At 42.7% G+C, this 17,332-nt stretch overlaps 1 protein-coding gene across 2 annotated transcripts in view; it reads left to right on the forward strand.

Moving 5' to 3' along the window:
- The window catches only part of STX8 (syntaxin 8), a 241,010-nt gene that overhangs the window by 142,398 nt on the left and 81,280 nt on the right, over positions 1–17,332 (forward strand). For both annotated transcript variants that reach the window (XM_082678912.1, XM_082678911.1), the window contains one exon: positions 2,505–2,606. In XM_082678912.1, coding sequence (XP_082535038.1) covers positions 2,505–2,606 — 102 coding nt within the window. The remainder of the gene's footprint in view (positions 1–2,504; positions 2,607–17,332) is intronic.

Below are 17,332 nucleotides of genomic sequence, written 5' to 3' on the forward strand. Positions count from 1 at the left end.
ACGTGCCCTAGAGCCTGCGCGCTACCACTACTGAGCCCGTTTGCTGCAACTGCTGAGACCCGTGCACCTAGAGCCCGTGATCTGCAACAAGAGAAGCCATCACAATGAGAAGCCCATGCACTGCAACGAAGAGTTAGCCCCCGCTTGCTGCAACTAGAGAAAGCCTGTGCATAGCAGTGAAGACCCAACACAGCGGGAAAAAAAAAAAGATTTCCATCTTGGGCAAGCAAAAATGAATGGTGGTGCCGTTAACTGAGGCAGTGAAGATAGGGGAGTCCAGTTTGAGGGAAGATGAAGAGTTTAGTTTTAGAGACCTTGAGAGTCAGATATTTGTAGGAATTTCAAGGTAGAGATAAGTAGTAAGCAGTTGGCTATATGAGCCAAGGAGTTTTGGAGAGCTATGTAGAGCAGAAAATTTTTTTTTAATTTAAAAATATTTAAATTAAAATTTTAATATTAAAAATATTTAAATTTAAATATTAAAATTTTAAGTTTAAAACTAAAATAGAATAGAAATATACAGAATTCTGGGGATCACCAACATTTAAGAGGAAGAGGAGACTAGACAGAGCTTACAGATAAGTGAAAGGGAAACTGGGAGAGTATGTCATTGAATACAAGGAAATAGTTATGAATGGATCGTTAAATAATAGTGAAATATTTTCTAGGCAGGTGTTGTACAGATAATATTGGGCAAATTTGACTTAGTTCCACTTTTCTAAGAAGCAGCAAATTATTCAATGCTTTGAAATTATTCAGTGCTTTTATCTTTTACACTCCATTCATTCACGGCCTTTATCTTTTAGTGTTTATCTTGCTGTATATTAGGCACTCTCCTACGGATAGGAGATACAGAGATGAATATAAGTTAGTGTCTGTCATACTCTTTCTGTAAAAGACATGCAAACAGATAATTCAGTACAAACAGAAAGGGTCCCTAAGTAAAAAGATTGTAGGAAGTGCTGTAGGAGCTGGAAGAAAGACCTCCCAGCTCTTCTGTGCCTTTCACATGCTACTCTTCTTACATGAGTCGCACTATTCCTGCTTCTTCACCCACATACGTGGCCGTCAAAACTGAGCTCAAACAACTTTCTGAAAGCTTTCTTTGACTTCCTTGTGGGTTTTATTTCATTCTTTAAGAAAAATGGTAACGTATTGGACAAACATATCTCTAAAGCAATCACTAAAAAGGGAGAGAGGGAAGGAGGGAGGAAAAAGAACCAAAATTGAAAAAAAATAGTATATAGAGCTCATTATAAGAAATTCAAATAAAACAGATAATACAAGGAAGATCACCCAGGATCACACCACCTAGAAATAGTCATTATTAACATTAGGTTAACACTGTCTGGATATATCCTTACAGGTTCATATGTATAAAAGGAGGGATAGAAATAATTTTACATAATTAGGGTCATATTATATATGCTATTTTAATATTAAGTGCTTAATTTCACTTTTAAAAGATAAACTTCAGGGGCTTCCCTGGTGGCGCAGTGGTTGAGAGTCCACCTGCCGATGCAGGGGATGCAGGTTCGTGCCCCGGTCCGGGAAGATCCCACATGCCGCGGAGCGGCTGGGCCCGTGAGCCATGGCCGCTGAGCCTGCGCGTCCGGAGCCTGTGCTCCGCAATGGGAGAGGCCACAACAGTGAGAGGCCCGGGTACCGGAAAAACAAACAAACAAAAACTTCACATGAAGAGTTCTCTCCAAGAGGTAGTAATTACTAAAAGATCCATTTAAGGTTAACAAAATAATAACATAAAACATTGAAGCTTTAGTGATTTTTACAAGCTGTAAGTCTCTATATGTTTTACTTTCCAACAGCTTGATGTGACTCTGCTGAGAGTGATGAAGAAATTAACATCTTAGCTGCTGCCTTACCTTTCTTGCCACCGCCCCCCAACTGCTTCCTGATTTTCACCTATAATTCCATTGTCACTGTTTATTATGTTTGTCTACTTTTCTGTAACCTAATCCATATTTGTTCTCAGCTCAGTATTTACATGGATTCAGATCTCGCTGTCATCTCTAATGTCATGGCCTCTGGCTTCTCCAGCCCAGAGTTCTGTATTTTTATTCACCTCTTGGTTGCCTAGATTTCATCATCAAGTAGTTTTCTTAAGAAGGATCCCAGTGGTCCTTGAAGTCCTCTATACCGTCTGTCTGCCGTCTTTATACTCCAATGACAACTTGGCTGGGCATAAATTTGTTGGGTCATGCTTTCTTTCCCCTGAACTTTTGACATTTCTCCTCTGTCTCCTGGAATTGTGTTGAACTCAAAGTAGTTTTTTTCTTTACTACTCCTTCCCTCCCGACCCCACCCCCAACCTTTAATGAATCAGAATTGCAGTTTTCAGAGAATATACATGAGTTCTTTAAAACCTTCTCACTCACTGCAGTTGAGAGAATTATTACTAGGAAGGACCACCACAGCTATGAGACTCTGATGTGAGCCAAGGTATTTTTGGAGTATTAACCATGCATCTTTGTTTTCCTTTATAGAGATAATTGATGACCTTGCCAACCTGGTGGAGAATACCGATGAGAAACTTCGCACCGAAACCAGGCGTGTGAATCTGGTGGACAGGAAGTCCACGTCTTGTGGTAAGAGATTGCTGTAGTTATAGCTCTGCCTCTTTAATCATTTGCGGATAAGCTTCCCACGTTGGTCTCATTTCACCGCAGGGATTTGGTTGCTCTTCTAGTACAGGCAGTTTCATGTGATGAAGCATTGAAATTGCTAGAAGATCCCTAAATCTTGTTAAAATGAAATGAATTGTTATGAGGGCAGGGGAAGTATAATGCGTTGTTAATTTTTTTTTAATTTAAAGTAAGAAACCTTCCTGTATGCTTACCGAGAATAATAGTTTGGGAAGTTCTATGACATCCTGCAGACTGGTGGTGGCAGATCTCATGGGTTTTAAAGGCGATCTTGCTTGTTTTGTGCCTGTTTTAGTCACAGGCTTCATTGTTGAAGCTTGAGCCGTAGAGCAGGTAAGAGCACAGATTCTAAAGTCCAAATGAGTGTATATCCTGTTATTTAGTGAAGTTATCATTTCTTAATACCTTGTACATAAAATGAGGAAACACGGGCCAAAATAAGAATCACTGGGAATGACTCTTAAAGTGCTGATTCCCTGGCCCTCCCGTCGAGATTCTGATTGAGTAGGGCTAGATTGGGGTTCAAGAGTGTTCGTCATTTAACAAGTGCACCAGGCAATCCCGATGTGGGTCCTTGCTCTTCGGCAGAAGTTCTGATGCACGTTTTTGTGGGGTTTCAATGATCTATTGCTTGTGCACAGTGCCTTGCCCACAGGTAAGTGACATTGAATGGTGGTGACACTAGCAGTAATCACAGTCATGGTTATTTGATCCTTCATTTCACAAAGATGCACCACGTTTATAAGGCTAATAACTTTGTTATAAATAGAAGTGCAGTAGCACTAAAAAAAAACTAACGATCTGAGCACATGCTTTGCCTGACTTTTAGCCCTTTCAGTATGAAAAATATACTGGATCCCTCCCACCTATCCAGTTTTAGAACAAGGATCTCTGTGTGAGGTTCATCTGGGATGCACAGCTTGAGAAGTGTTACCTTCCTTGCCTGTGTGTGTGGTTAAACAGAAATCTAGAGCAACAGGGCGATGGAGGACCGGGCAAATATGGACTCTGGAATCTCAGAGGAAGTGGAACTTGGAGGTGCCCACCTGCTGCCCTTTTATCACCTGTCTCCTCCCTGTAACCTGGCAGTTCTCATCCACCAGATAGCAAGCCACTCTGTGCTTCTGCGCCTGTAGGCATGTGCTTCTTTCTACTTCCTGCGCAAAGCAAAGCCTCCTTGATTTTGCTTTATCGGCCTTCTCATAACTTCTAACCGTAGGGATGTTGTTCTTTGCACCAGATCCTGAAACTTTGGCGACAGAGATAGATGGGTTCACTCCCACCTCCATCTGTTATTATCTTCGATTCTTATATAAACTTACTCTTTCTGAACTTTAGTTTCCTTGGCTGTTAAAAAAAAAAATAGATGACCTGGTTATAAAAATGAAATTGTATAAAATATGTAAAGTGTCCGACACTCGCCATCGTCCCTGAATTTCCATATTTTATGCAGATAGGCAGTAGAGCACGATAGTTAAGAGCCTGGGCCGCAGAGCCTGGGCTCAAATCCCAGCTCTGCCATTCACTGGCTGTGTGACCTTGTGAAAACCCGCTCCCCTTTGCCTCGATTTTCCCATCTCTGAAATGGGAATAATAATGGTACATATCTTAGAGGGTTGTTGTAAGGAATAAATGAGTTAATGTAGGTAAAGATATAGATGATATAGAGGTAGGTAGGTAAGTAGATAGATAGGTAGGGATATACAGCCCTTACAGCAGTTATTAGCAAATAATAAGCAGTGAGCAAGTATTAGCCATTATCTTTATATGTTGAAAGTAGGAAGAATCTTCCAGTTAAGAGACAACATTCCTGAGGTCTTTTTCATGCACTAAGCAATCATGCACTAAGCAAGTAAGATTTTGTATTTGCAACATAGAGGCCCTCACCACATGCCATTCATGACGTCATAATGAAGAATATGGCTTCTACTGTTGCCAAGTTTTTATTTTGTAGTTTTACTTGGTGTTGCTCTTCATAGCCATAAATGTCCATAAAATCTTCTGAGCTGAGCTGTTTAATTTTTTTTGAAAACAGGAGAAATTTAGAGATGCCCAGAATTACTAAAATGCATGTTTTTTAAACATGTGTTGGTATCTTAAAATGTGTTAAGTGTGAATTGATCTCATGCCCCCTTTATATTTACTTATAAGTATCTATATTATCTGTGTTAGAATTATATGTAGTGATTCAGAAGGGGGAGGTACAACAGTACAACAGATGCTGAAAGAAGAAATTTCTCCAATTTTTTTCAATGGAAATACTTTAGAGAATTCTTTCTCTTATCTCTTCAATTTCCCCCCTAATATTTATTTAGCAGTTCTATCGATAGTATAGCAACACCACATAACTATCCTTATATCATTTGTGGTGCCTGATAACTTTAAAGAAAAATGTTTTGCATTTGTATTTGTTCAAGGGACCTTTGCAATTATGTATGTGCTTGTCGACAAGCAGTGCTAGTTTTGCATATTGATGGAGGTTCAGCGTGTGGCTCCAAAGGTCTAGGGAGGTTAGACTTGTATTCATGACCCCCATTAATTAACTTCTAAGTCTTCCCCTGATTAGTATTAAGCCTTGGAACTCAGGGTATATTGTGCAATTTACTGATTAGGTCTAGCAGCCCTTAGCAACATTAGCCTGACCTTTTAAAAAAAAAAAAAAAAAAGTTTTTATTTTGGTAAAGTATACCTAACATAAACTTTACCCTTGTAAGTCTTTTTAAGCATGCAGTTCAGTGGCGTTAAATACATTCACATCGTTGTGCATTTACCACCACCATCCGTGTATCTCCACAACTTCTTCATCTTCCCAAACTGCAAGTCTGCACCCATTAAACACTAACTCCCCATTCCTCGCCCAGCAGCCCCTGTTAGCCACCACTCTGCTTCCTGTCTCTACAAACATGACTACTCTAGGTACCTCATATAAGTGGAACCGTACAGTATTTGTCCTTTTGTATCTGGCTTATTTCACTTAGTATAATATCTTCAATATTCCTCTTTGTTGTACCATGTGTCAGGAATTTCCTTCCTTTTTCAGGCTGAATACTATTCCACTGTTATGTTTATGCCACATTTTGTTTACCCATTTATCTGTCAGTGGACTCTTGGGTTGTTTCCACCTTTTGGCTGTTGTGAACATGGGTGTATGGTATCAGTTCCAGTCCCTGCTTTTTTGTGTACATGCCCAGAAATGGAATTGCTGAATCAAATTGTAATTCAGTTTTAATTTTCGTGGGGTAGCTACAGTACTGACCTGACCTTTTGCTTTGCTTTCAGCCTTTAAACTCTTAGGTACTTTCTAGTAGTTTCTTTTTTTTTTAATATAATAAAGCCCACTTGCAGGCATGAGTCAGGGACTTCTGCAGCCTGAGAGGGGTAGGCAAGTGGAGTTGGAAGGTAAGGTCCTGGGCCCACCCTAGTTGGGAAGTGTAATAGGAGACCCTTTTCCCATTAAAGTAGGGTCCCAAACCCTTGGGATAAAAGTATACCAGAAATAAATTGTCCTTGGGGATTGTGGAGAAGGCAGCCTTGGCACTGAAGAGATGAGAAGAAGAAAAAGGAAAAACTATCGTTCCTGACAAGTTGTGGTCACAGAAAGGCTTTCCTGTGCATTTGTATCCTGGGTAGCTGTATTTACCTGTTGTAGCTCAAGGTGCCTGGCAGAAGTAATGAAATACCTCTCTGGAGGGGAGAGCATGTTTATCCTTGGTCTCTAGGAATCAACCAAAAAAAAACTTTCAAGGCAATGACCAGCACACACTCAAAGATAACGTGGCATATTGGGAAACCCCACAAGACGAGCAAGGATCAGCAACAGACCACAGAAACCGATCTGCGTAGACTTGCAGTGTTAGAATTATCAGATGCAGATTATAAAATCAATTATGATTATATTTAAAGAAGGACATGACAAGTTTGAAAGTATCTTCAGAGAATAGGAACTATAAAGAACAACCTAGAAGATTTGAAACGGGATCAAACAGAATTTCTATAAATAAAAGGTAACTGAAACTCAAGTCTCAGTGGGCATATTTGGTACCAGCAGGAGAGAAACTCAACCAGAGGACATGTAAGAAGAAAACAAACCATATTCCCTTTCCATAAATGCTAACATTTACGAAAGGATGTCCAAACGCCATGGAAGTTAAATTACGGTCTGGGGGCAAAGGCTTGGTCCAAGAGCCTCACGACATAACAAAGAGTTAATCACTTGCTCTTCCCTAGTGCAAGGCCAGGTTGATCACTGATATGTAAACACAAACACATAGTACATGATACTGCAAGCAGGGTATGTTTTAACTATTTGGGGGGTGGGGATTAAGCAACTCACTCAGGGTAACTCGGTTGCTGTTAACTCCATGGCTGTTTAACTAAGAGAACTTGCGTAAGCTGAGAATAGCAGCGGCACATCATCATTTTACTTAAGGGAGTGCAAAACTAGGCTGTGAACCGTGAAATGGTCTTTTGTTTTCCTTCCGCCACCATATCGTCCTCGCCCATCTGATATATCAGTCCTAGATGCTTTCCCAGTGAGGAAATTTCTTGTTAAAAGGACAGACCCAATTGCAAGGGGGCCACACAGAACGGCCCGATGATGAATTTGTTTGTTCAGTTGTTAACAAAGGATTCAAGCACCTCTTTGTGAACCTTTCACTCGGAAGCCTGGGCTTTAAAAATTTTTTTACTGGGATCTTTGGGTGGTTTTTCCTCCCTTTTCTTCTCCTGCCCCCACCCCAATAATAGCATCAAGTAGAAAACAGTATTATTGTCTGTCTCCAGCTTCTAAACGCAAACTAGACTGATATCTTCCATCGGCACCTATGCATACTTTCAGATCTGTTATTTGTGTTCAGGACATCCGCATAAAAGCGGGATCTTTGTAATTGCAGTTTAAATATTCATTGTGCCTCGTCCTCATTAGAATTCAAAATAGAGCCTCGTCTGAGTCTGAGGGACGCAGCCAATTGTGAAAGGCCAGACGAAGGGTTCTGAATGACTCGGGTTGAGGGACAGTACTGCTTCTCAGTATACTGACTGTTACATAATGTTGTCGAAGCAGAGTCACTGTGATTTTAGCAGCGTCTCATTGATGTGGTTAGGAATCAGCCCAACTGACATTGCATTCACAAGGTCTCTCTCTCTGGAACCATTGGATTTGCCTCCCACTCCTTGGAATGGGGTCGTCTTAAGGAGGTGGAAGAGTTCAGTGGTTGAGAAAGGACAGCGCACCGCACGGGCGTGGAGCCAGGCGAAGGGGGGGTCACCATTGGGGCTCAGCCACTTACAACCTGGGTGACTTGGAGAGCCGCTTGCCCTCTCCGTGGCTCAAAATGAGGGTCCCATGGCTCTTCTGCAGACTGCATGAGAACAATCTGGGCGGTATCGTGACTGTGCTAGTGAGTCCTCAGTAAATGCCAGCCGACGTTAAAATGTGGCTTTAAATTGGTCGTCGAGAGCCACCTTAATAAGTAAGGCTCAGAGACTCTTACCTCTCTTTGAAGCCAGCTTAGAAAGGTCTTTAAGGAGAATAGTGATGATCTGAGTAAGTTATGCAGGAATATTACGGAGCTAGGAGGTTTGCAACCTCATTTAATCAGAAATGGAGTCGATTTTTTTTTTCAAATAAACTGAAATTTATAATCTTGTGGCTGAAGCCATTACCAGTCATGAAGTTAGTCAAAACCACCTCTAGTTCATATGCGGGATGGTGGTGAGGCTGCCTTACTTTTGTATTGCACAAAACCCACTTTTTCTTATGTTAGCTGTTTTGAACTGAACACAAAATAGGTAAGAAACTGAATTCCAGGTTGTCTAGCTTATTGAACTGACCTTAGAGACAACTTAATCTCTCAAGGAATTGTTTTCAAAACCTTACCACAAACACAAACAGTTAATTTGGAGCAAGAGAATAACTCTGCGAATTCTTTTATTTATCTTACTGTGTATCAAGAATATTCTTAGCTATTGTTTCCTTCCTTCTTACCCTTCTTCGTTGAGATAAGCTAGTTGAATTCCTCAGCTCCCTTATTCCGTTGCAGAGCACAGGCTCTGGACAGGCTCAGTGGCCATGGCTCACAGGCCCAGCCGCTCTGCCGCACGTGGGATCTTCCCGGACCGGGGCACGAACCCGTGTCCCCTGCATCGGCAGGCGGACTCTCAACCACTGCGCCACCAGGGAAGCCCGCTCCCTTATTCTTTACATACGTGTGTGCCTGACTCTGTACCCTCGTGTCACCTTTCATTCGGTCTCTGGAGAAATGCCCAATCCTTCACTAATGGCGTATCTGCCCCCAGAGCCCTCTGATCCTTCACCTTACTGCTGCCTTTCCCATTCATTCATTCACTCTTTTCTCCCTCCATGCCAACACAGTTACTGGGCTTGGATTTTAGAAGCAGGTCTCCCAAGAATTTTATGCTCTATGGTTTCACTGCCTGGTATCTATTATCTCCGTAATGGAGAAAAGTCATTTCTCTAAAATCTATAGCAGATATGTCTTGGGAGGGAAACAGTTTTAAATCAACTGAAAAGGGCATGTTTACAAAATAAGGGAGCCCTACAGAGAGGGGCTCATCTTATTTATCTTGGTAATACTGGTAGCCAGGTAGACGTTAGCTGCATTCCGACACCAAATTCACAAGATGGGAGCAACGGCTTACATAAATATGATCAACGTTACAATCACGCACATTTACTGTGTGTGCCAGGCACTGGGCTCGGTACTGGAGCTGAAAGGTACCTGGGGCACACGATTCCCGCCCTCGGGGAACTTGGAGCGTAGGAGGGGGGACACACACTGTAAATCACTAGTGACTGCAGTAGCACAGGCAGAAAAGGCTCTCAATCAGCCTAGGGGCCCAGAGGTTTCTAGGAGGACACAACACAGGAGCAGACGTCTGAAGGATGAGTAGGAGAAGCTTCTTCTGGGTCCGGTCAAATGACAAACCAAAATAAGCAGGATGTGTACACTGTGATGCCATTTAAAGGAGAAAGGGAGGGAGAGAGGGAAACAGGGAAAGACAGAAGGATCCACATCGGTGCTGTGTAGACTTGTTGATTAGAGCGTGACAACAGGTGTGGAGGAGCAGGTGCAGGTGACATCGGTTACTTCAGGGATGTGCACGGGGGCCAGGCTTGGAGCTGGGTGATGCGAGCTTGTTGATGTTTTCTTTACAGAGCTTTAGAAGTTTTTATGATAAGCCTGTATTACTTTGTAATTTGAGAATTAATTCAAATTTTAAGGAAAATATACTTTTACTATTAATATTTTGGTACTCTTAATAAACTTAAAAAAATTTATTTTTGGCTGCATTGGGCCTTCGTTGCTGCGCATGGGCTTTCTCTAGTTGCAGCGAGTGGGGCCTGCTCTTGTTGCAGAGCATGGGTTCTAGGCGTGCGGGCTTCAGTAGCTGTGATGCACGGGCTTAGTTGCTCCGCAGCATGTGAGATCTTCCCGGACCAGCACTTGAACCTGTGTCCCCTGCATTGGCAGGCGGATTCTTAACCACTGCGCCACCAGGGAAGTCCCTTAATATCTTGGTACTTCTAGTCATTTTTCCTATACATAGTATTTTGACAAGATTATGATAATCCTGTATTTTTAACCGTTCTTTTTAATGTTTTATTATGTATTTTTTAAACTTTTTAAGTTGAAGAACAGTTTTACAATGTTTCAGGTGTACAGCATAAGTGATTCATATATAGATATATACACATATGCATATATATTCTCTTTCAGACTCTTTTCAGTTATAGCTAATGTCTTATAAACCTATTTTTCTTTTAATACTATTAGTACCGTCCCATCATTTACTTAAATACTCTTGTTTGGGGGCTTTTAGATTATTAGACGCATAGAGCTTTTTTCCACGTTTAGGACTTTTGGGTATTGGTTCGGATGCTTCCAGGGTCAGGATCAGAGACCAGCTCTGGCCGTCTTATATCAACAGTCTCCTTCGTATATCAGCGGGCTCCTGAGTGGAGGATTGTTTGAGGCCCAGAGCAGTGACAGGGAGCTGGAGGGCCGGGGGCAGAGTTGCCGTCCCTGGGCAGGGAGAGCGAGGTCGGGATGCCACTGCCAGAGCTGCCGAGTGACGCCGCTGCCTCTGACCGTCTCTGCCTCTCTGGGTCAGTGGAAGAGTGCCGCGCTGGGCAGAGGAAGAATCTGGTGTTAGACTTCACAGGATGGGCATTCCCTCAGAATGGAAATGGGGGTTGGATCTGGACATCCAGGGGAAAAAACAAAACAAAGCACGTTATCTATTACAGATGTATTTCTCACGTAGACTTATTTAGACCCAAGGTGGGAGCAGCGTTAAGCTTTTTTCAGCGTACAGGCGTACATCATTTTATTGCGCTTTGCTCTTACTGTACGTCACAGATGATGTGAGTGTTTTTTTGGTTGGTTTGTTGTTTTTTTTTTTTTTTTTTTTTTTTTTTTTTTTTTTACAAACTGAAGGTTCGTGGCAACCCTGCGTTGTCAGATGATGGTTAGCATTTTTTTAATAGTGTTTTTTTAATTAAGTTATGTACATTGTTTTTGTAGACATATGCTATTGCACACTTAATAGATTACAGTATAGGGTAAACATAACTCATATGCACCGGCAAACCAAAAATGTGCATGACTCACTTGGTTGTGATATTCCCTAGAGCAGCTCTTCGGGCAGGATGGGACCAGCTCGTGGAGAGCCAAGGGGCTAATCCCGTCCCCCTTCGTCTTTCTTTTTTTCCTCTTCCATCTTCTATGGAAGACATACTCAGGGCTCAGTCCTTTGCTCTTTTTTGTGTGGTGGGGGGTGGTTCTTCTTTGACCTACTCTGTTGACTCTTGGATGGTTTCATGGGCACCTCACAGCTCTGCATCTCAGACCCCAGCTTCACCTGAATCGCAAAGTCTCTGTCTTCTTCCACTACCACTCAGTTTCTCTTGACTGCCCCCAACATGCTCTCAATTTGGGTATGCTCTTCATAGGCTCATTATCTTTGGCCCCCCATAAGCTCCCTCTTCCCATTGCTTCCCATTGCTTCCGGCTAAAAACTTCCTTCATCCCCTCAGACGCTTTCGGGGGCCAGACAGGAAACCTTCATGACTGAAGCGGGCCCCTGTGATTCTCTCCAGTGGCAAACAAGGGAGGAAACAGCAGAGCTTTGCCGAATGGGAATGCAACACCAGATCATCTCTGTGTTTATTTTTTTATGGGAAGCCTGAAATCTGGATCTTTTAAGTGAAATCTCCCAGTATTTTAGTGTTGACAATAAATGAACCTTGTTAAAAATTCCATGTGGGCCAAATAAAACACGTGGCGATGTCCTGCACTTTGGGGCCTCTCTTTCACCTCTCTCTGGTCAGTCCCTAGGCCTGTTTGAGAATAACTCTGAAGTAAATCTCTCTCTTCCCTGTTCATCACTTTGTGTTCTCACCACTCTGTCTCAGGCTCTTGTCACGCTTATGTAGCCATTACAAATGATAATGAAGAAGTCTGTTTACTGGGTACAGAAACATGTGCGTGATTGTAACGTTGACCATATTTATGTAAGCCGTTGCTCCCATCTTGTGAATTTGGTGTCGGAATGCAGCTAACGTCTACCTGGCTACCAGTATTACCAAGATAAATGAGTCCCTCTCTGTAGGGCTCCCTTATTTTGTAAACATGCCCCTTTCAGTTGATTTAAAACTGTTTCCCCCCCCAAGACATATCTGCTATAGATTTTAGAGAAATGACTTTTCTCCATTACGGAGATAATAGATACCAGTGAAACCATAGAGCATAAAATTCTTGGGAGACCTGCTTCTAAAATCCAAGCAAGTACTGGGGCGCTCTGATGAATATATTGGAATTGCTCGATATTCCTTTTAGGAGCTAAAGTGGACAGCTCGCAGACCTGCCCTTCTCTTGGCGCTCCTGAACACCCCCCTCCTGGACCCTGTGGGTGCTCGTGGCCTTTGTATGATGCAGGTGTGACACGTTTGTGGTCAGATGTCTTTTATATGTGACCGCATCACCGTCGTCTGCTTTGGTTTTGAGTTCCTACCCTGGAAAAGCCTGGCTTTCTGCTCACAGCATTTATTTGGGGAGTGAGAATAGGAGCAGGAGGTTCCAATGTTGATGCTTCGGCTTAATCCAGGCAAAATGAAGCCTTTGAGAGAAGCACCAAGTTGGAAAAGCTTTATTTAATGGAAAGTGATTGATAAGGGCTGACAGCCTCAGCACTGTCACCATGACCGCCTCTGGGGCTGCCACACTTCTTCTAATCCGTTACGAGGCAGTGACTTTCGCAATCATCAAGGGGTCAGAAATGATCACAAAGGAGAATCATTTTTTGATTATTGTTTTTGCTCGGTGTGGTTTGGAAAGATAAGGTGTGATTTCCAAGAGCAGCTTCTGTTGTTACGGAGTAATAATTACGCTGAGCAGACTTGGCCGATACCACGCCCCCGTACGTGTTCCTGCGTGTTTTCTGGTAATATGTGTTCGCCACTGCATTCATCTGCTTTCAACCGGCTGTGTGGGACCAGCAAGTATCGGCTAGGTTTAGAAGGCCCGTCGGTGGGCTTGGGACAGAGCATGCTTTGCTTCGAGTAAGCAAAGTATACTTTGCTTACTCGAAGTATACTTCACCTCTGTTGTGTGTCCACTGCTTAAGCGAGCCAGAGCCCCAGTGCGTCCTCAAGGTGTTTCGCCATCCCAGCCTGATTCTTCAGGAGTTCACCATTATACTCCAGTACTTCTCATTCATACATTGATTTGATTGTATCTGTAAATTGAAATGAAGTGAAGAATTGGATTCTAGTTGTGACCGAAATTACCCACATTGGGAAGTTGCTTGATATCTTTTTCACATGTGAAATCAATGGCTTGGTAATGTTGACCATAAACTAATTGGAGTCCAATGAGTTTATGGTCAACATTACAAGGGTTTATAATTGGACTGTAATCCAATTCTAATTGGACTTCCTCAAAAGAAGTTGGGCGTTTTCCTTTTAGCTGATAAATTCATCCACATCTTCATGAGGTCAGTATGGAAAGGCAGGGGGAAAAAGGTTAATGGCTTAGACTAGATGGTCTTTGAGGTTCCATCCAACTCTGTTATCCTCTTTTCATACCCCTTTGAAGAGAATTAGACACTTCCTTCTACCCTGCACACGCACACCCCCCAAATATGAGTCAGGGGTCTAGGCCAGAACTTTGTTGATCTCATTTCATTCAGGGTGGTTGGCCCCAGGTTAGATACTTGCAGAGTTAAATCCTACCTGAACAGGGACCTTGACCTTCAGTGTTACGTATTCCTGTTTGATTGAAAACAATTTTAACAGACATGTGTTAGAACAAAAACAAGGAAAATAGAGAAAAGTTTTAATGGGAGATACAGAGAACGTTTGTTGGGTTTTAGTGTGTGTTTCTTTAGGAAAATAAAGAAATGTGGTTATTGAGCGTAACTCCTGGGTTCTTTGTTCATAAGTAGTTGGTAGAGATGCCTTACACTTTTCTCTCAAGTTGGTGTTATAGCTCTAGGACTATTTTTAGTTAATTAGTTAATTTTTTTTTTTAAGTGAGCTGTATTTTTTGGAAAACATCCCTACAATTTACATTTTGGGTACAGGTTTTCGTGCCTCTCACCCATCAAAAATTGTAACTATAAAATGGAGTAAATGGGCACGTAGCTGGTTTTAGGGTTATTTAAAGTCACAATGGTTCACAAGTGGATTATCTTCTCTGTGTATTATCACAATGGAAATTCAGATATCAGCTGGCCTTCCTGAGCTTCTAGTGCTTGCTACTCTGTTGAAGAGGCGCCCTAGCCCAGGCCAGTTACTGGTGTGTGCTCAGAGAATGAGATCGTTTTACTTCGACATCAGCTGCGATGCCCAGTGTGCACGCTTCTGAGAAACAAAAAACGCTGGTAAATAAAGTTGAATAGACACAAGCAAAACTAAAGGAGTTGTCATACCTTGGGAAACCATAATAATTAATACCTGGCTGCAGCCATTTCTCAGTGTGCAAAGCATCTCTGTCAGCCCCATCTGCCGGTCTGTCCGCGGGTAGGTCCCTGCCCGTACTTCTCACCTTACAGCGCACTTCACAGTGGCGCCAGTGTGCAAAGCTGCTCGGTCGCAGGGCAGTGCTTCCAGTCCAGAGCCCTGACATCTTTTAAAGAACTTGACTCTGGACCTTGTTGCATTCATGAAAGTTTTTATCAGCCCTAGGGATCCATTCATCAGCCCCACGGTTTTTATTTTTCGGCTCACCTTTTCTATCTCAGAGCCAAGCAGTCATGCCACTTTGGAGTCATTGAACCAGCGTTAAATTCCTAAGAAAAATTGATTTGGGGCTCATCTGAAATCACTGTTGGGTTTTCTCTGTCCAAGGGTGTGAACACTGAGATCAATTTCTCCGGATTAGCAGCAAAATGATCTCTGTATTGGACTTGGGCATCAGTGGTCCACGACACTGACCTCTGCGCATGCCCAGTACAAAGGCTCTCCTGCGTCTCCCATTTTGCTGCTCCGAGCAGACTGCAGCCAGCAGGACGCACTTCGGTGGCCTCGGGAGGGCACGTGTCTGCTGAACGGCTCCCCCCGCCTCCCCCCCACCCCATTCTTCCACCAGTTGATTTATGGTGATAGAGCCCTTCTTTCTCTTTTGGCCCTCCAAGCGATCGTTCCTTTCAAAATGACTTGGATTTCTGAAAAGTCTTATTTTTTAAAAAAATTTTTGCAAATATGGAGCCAAGATTCTTTGTCATTGTGTAGGCATTTGTCTGGTAACTTCTTACCTGTAAATCCACAGAGAAATGGAAATAAAATTGAAAAGGGTCACTTCTTTCTTTTTTTTTGGCCACACGACACGTGGCATGTGGCACTTCCTCAACCAGGGATGGAACCCGTACCCCTTCAGTGGAAGTGCAGAGTCTTAACCACTGAACCACCAGGGAAGTACGAAATGGGTCACTTTTTTTTTTTTTTTTTTTTTTGCGGTACGCGGGCCTCTCACTGCTGTGTGGCCTCTCCCGTTGCGGAGCACAGGCTCTGGACGCGCAGCCCCAGTGGCCACGGCTCACGGGCCTAGCCGCTCCGCGGCATGTGGGATCTTCCCGGACCGGGGCATGAACCCGTGTCCCCTGCACCGGCAGGCGGACTCTCAACCACGGCGCCACCAGGGAAGCCCGAAAAGGGTCACTTTTAAAAATGAATGAATACAGTGGTGGTAGCAGCACAATAATGTGAAATAATATTTAATGCCACTGAACTGTACACTTAAAATTAAGGTGGTAAATTTTATGTGTATTTACCACAGTAAAAAAATGTTTTTTCTATTTAAAAGATGAGTAAATACTTGGTGTACCCCTTCCCAGTAAATTATGGCAAAGTTAGAATAAAATGCCTTGGCATCTTTGTAAAATAACGTGCAGTATTGTTCCATACAACCATTTTTCGTGTGATGTGGTAACAGAAGCTTAATTATATCTATATAGATTTGCCCAGGCAAAATAGAAATAGGAACAAAGATAGCTTCAAAAACTAGAGGCATCTCAAAAATAAATATAAGTGAATTCAGCATCATGGTTGCTATATCTTATTCTTGCCATTCTTAGTAATACTAGTAAAGCACAGTTAACTGATCACTGATATATTCCTACGTCCAAAATATTGGCAGTTTATTTTTGAAACCTGGAAGGAGAGTTACATGCTTGGAATATTTGATTTGCAGAGACTTCTCTATTCCTGTTAACCGCTTTCTGACACTATACTTTTTGTATAAGTTCAGTAACATCTACTCTTTTTAGCATATTTATACCCATGATGAATCAGGTCTGTTTTAATCCATTTCACTAGTCCTATTTCCATTTTGTTTAGAGGTAATGAAGCCTCTAATAGTCCCTCTAGGGGGCGTGCTTTTCATTTTAGGTAGACAGCAGGCACATCTTCCTGTGATACTGGACTTGTTTTATACTTTCTGTTCCTTAGAAAGAAAGACGGAGCTCCCAGTCTTTCCCAAAAATGGTTCTTCCCTTTGCGATCCACATTTACATCTCTTTTCCCGGTTTTTCAACTCTGCTTTTCTTTCTTTTTTAAAAAACTGTGATCCGGGACTGCTTCTTAGGTACTTCTTAAGCCGTGTCTTGCATGGATATTTTTGGTGGCATGTGACGACTGCAATCAGTTTAGTAGTCAGAATGTGCCAGTGGTGTCAAACGCCGTACCTTGGGCCCATTTTTCAGAACTAAAGCCCCTTTAGCCTGTCAGTAGTAAATAAATGTATTTCTAAGCATTTTGCAAAGTGAACACTATGATTACGATATAATTTTATATGTAAAGGGAGTGGGAAAAGGAGAACAACCCACTTGTTACAATACTGTTGGAAGGATCGAGAGAATAAAAAGAGGAGGGCAGAGTGATCCAGACGTGAGTAGCTGTGTGAAGCAGCTACCACCCATAGACCTGAGGGAAGGAAGTGCGTTCCAGAGCCCCCGGGAGCGTAGTCACTGCTGCGCTCCTGGGACCGCCACTCAGCCAGTGCCGGAGCTGCCTCAGAGGGGCCCCCTGGGCTGGTGTTTCGACCACATGGAGATGCCCCCAGACCAGAGGAGGCCTGCCTTGCTGGTTCTGGGATGGCCAAAGAGAGGCAGTCGTGGCTGCAGCCGGGATCACTGAGGGAATGTAGACA

This window comes from Grampus griseus (assembly GCF_964374135.1).
Source record: "Grampus griseus genome assembly, chromosome: 20".
NCBI classification, from domain to species: domain Eukaryota; kingdom Metazoa; phylum Chordata; class Mammalia; order Artiodactyla; family Delphinidae; genus Grampus; species Grampus griseus.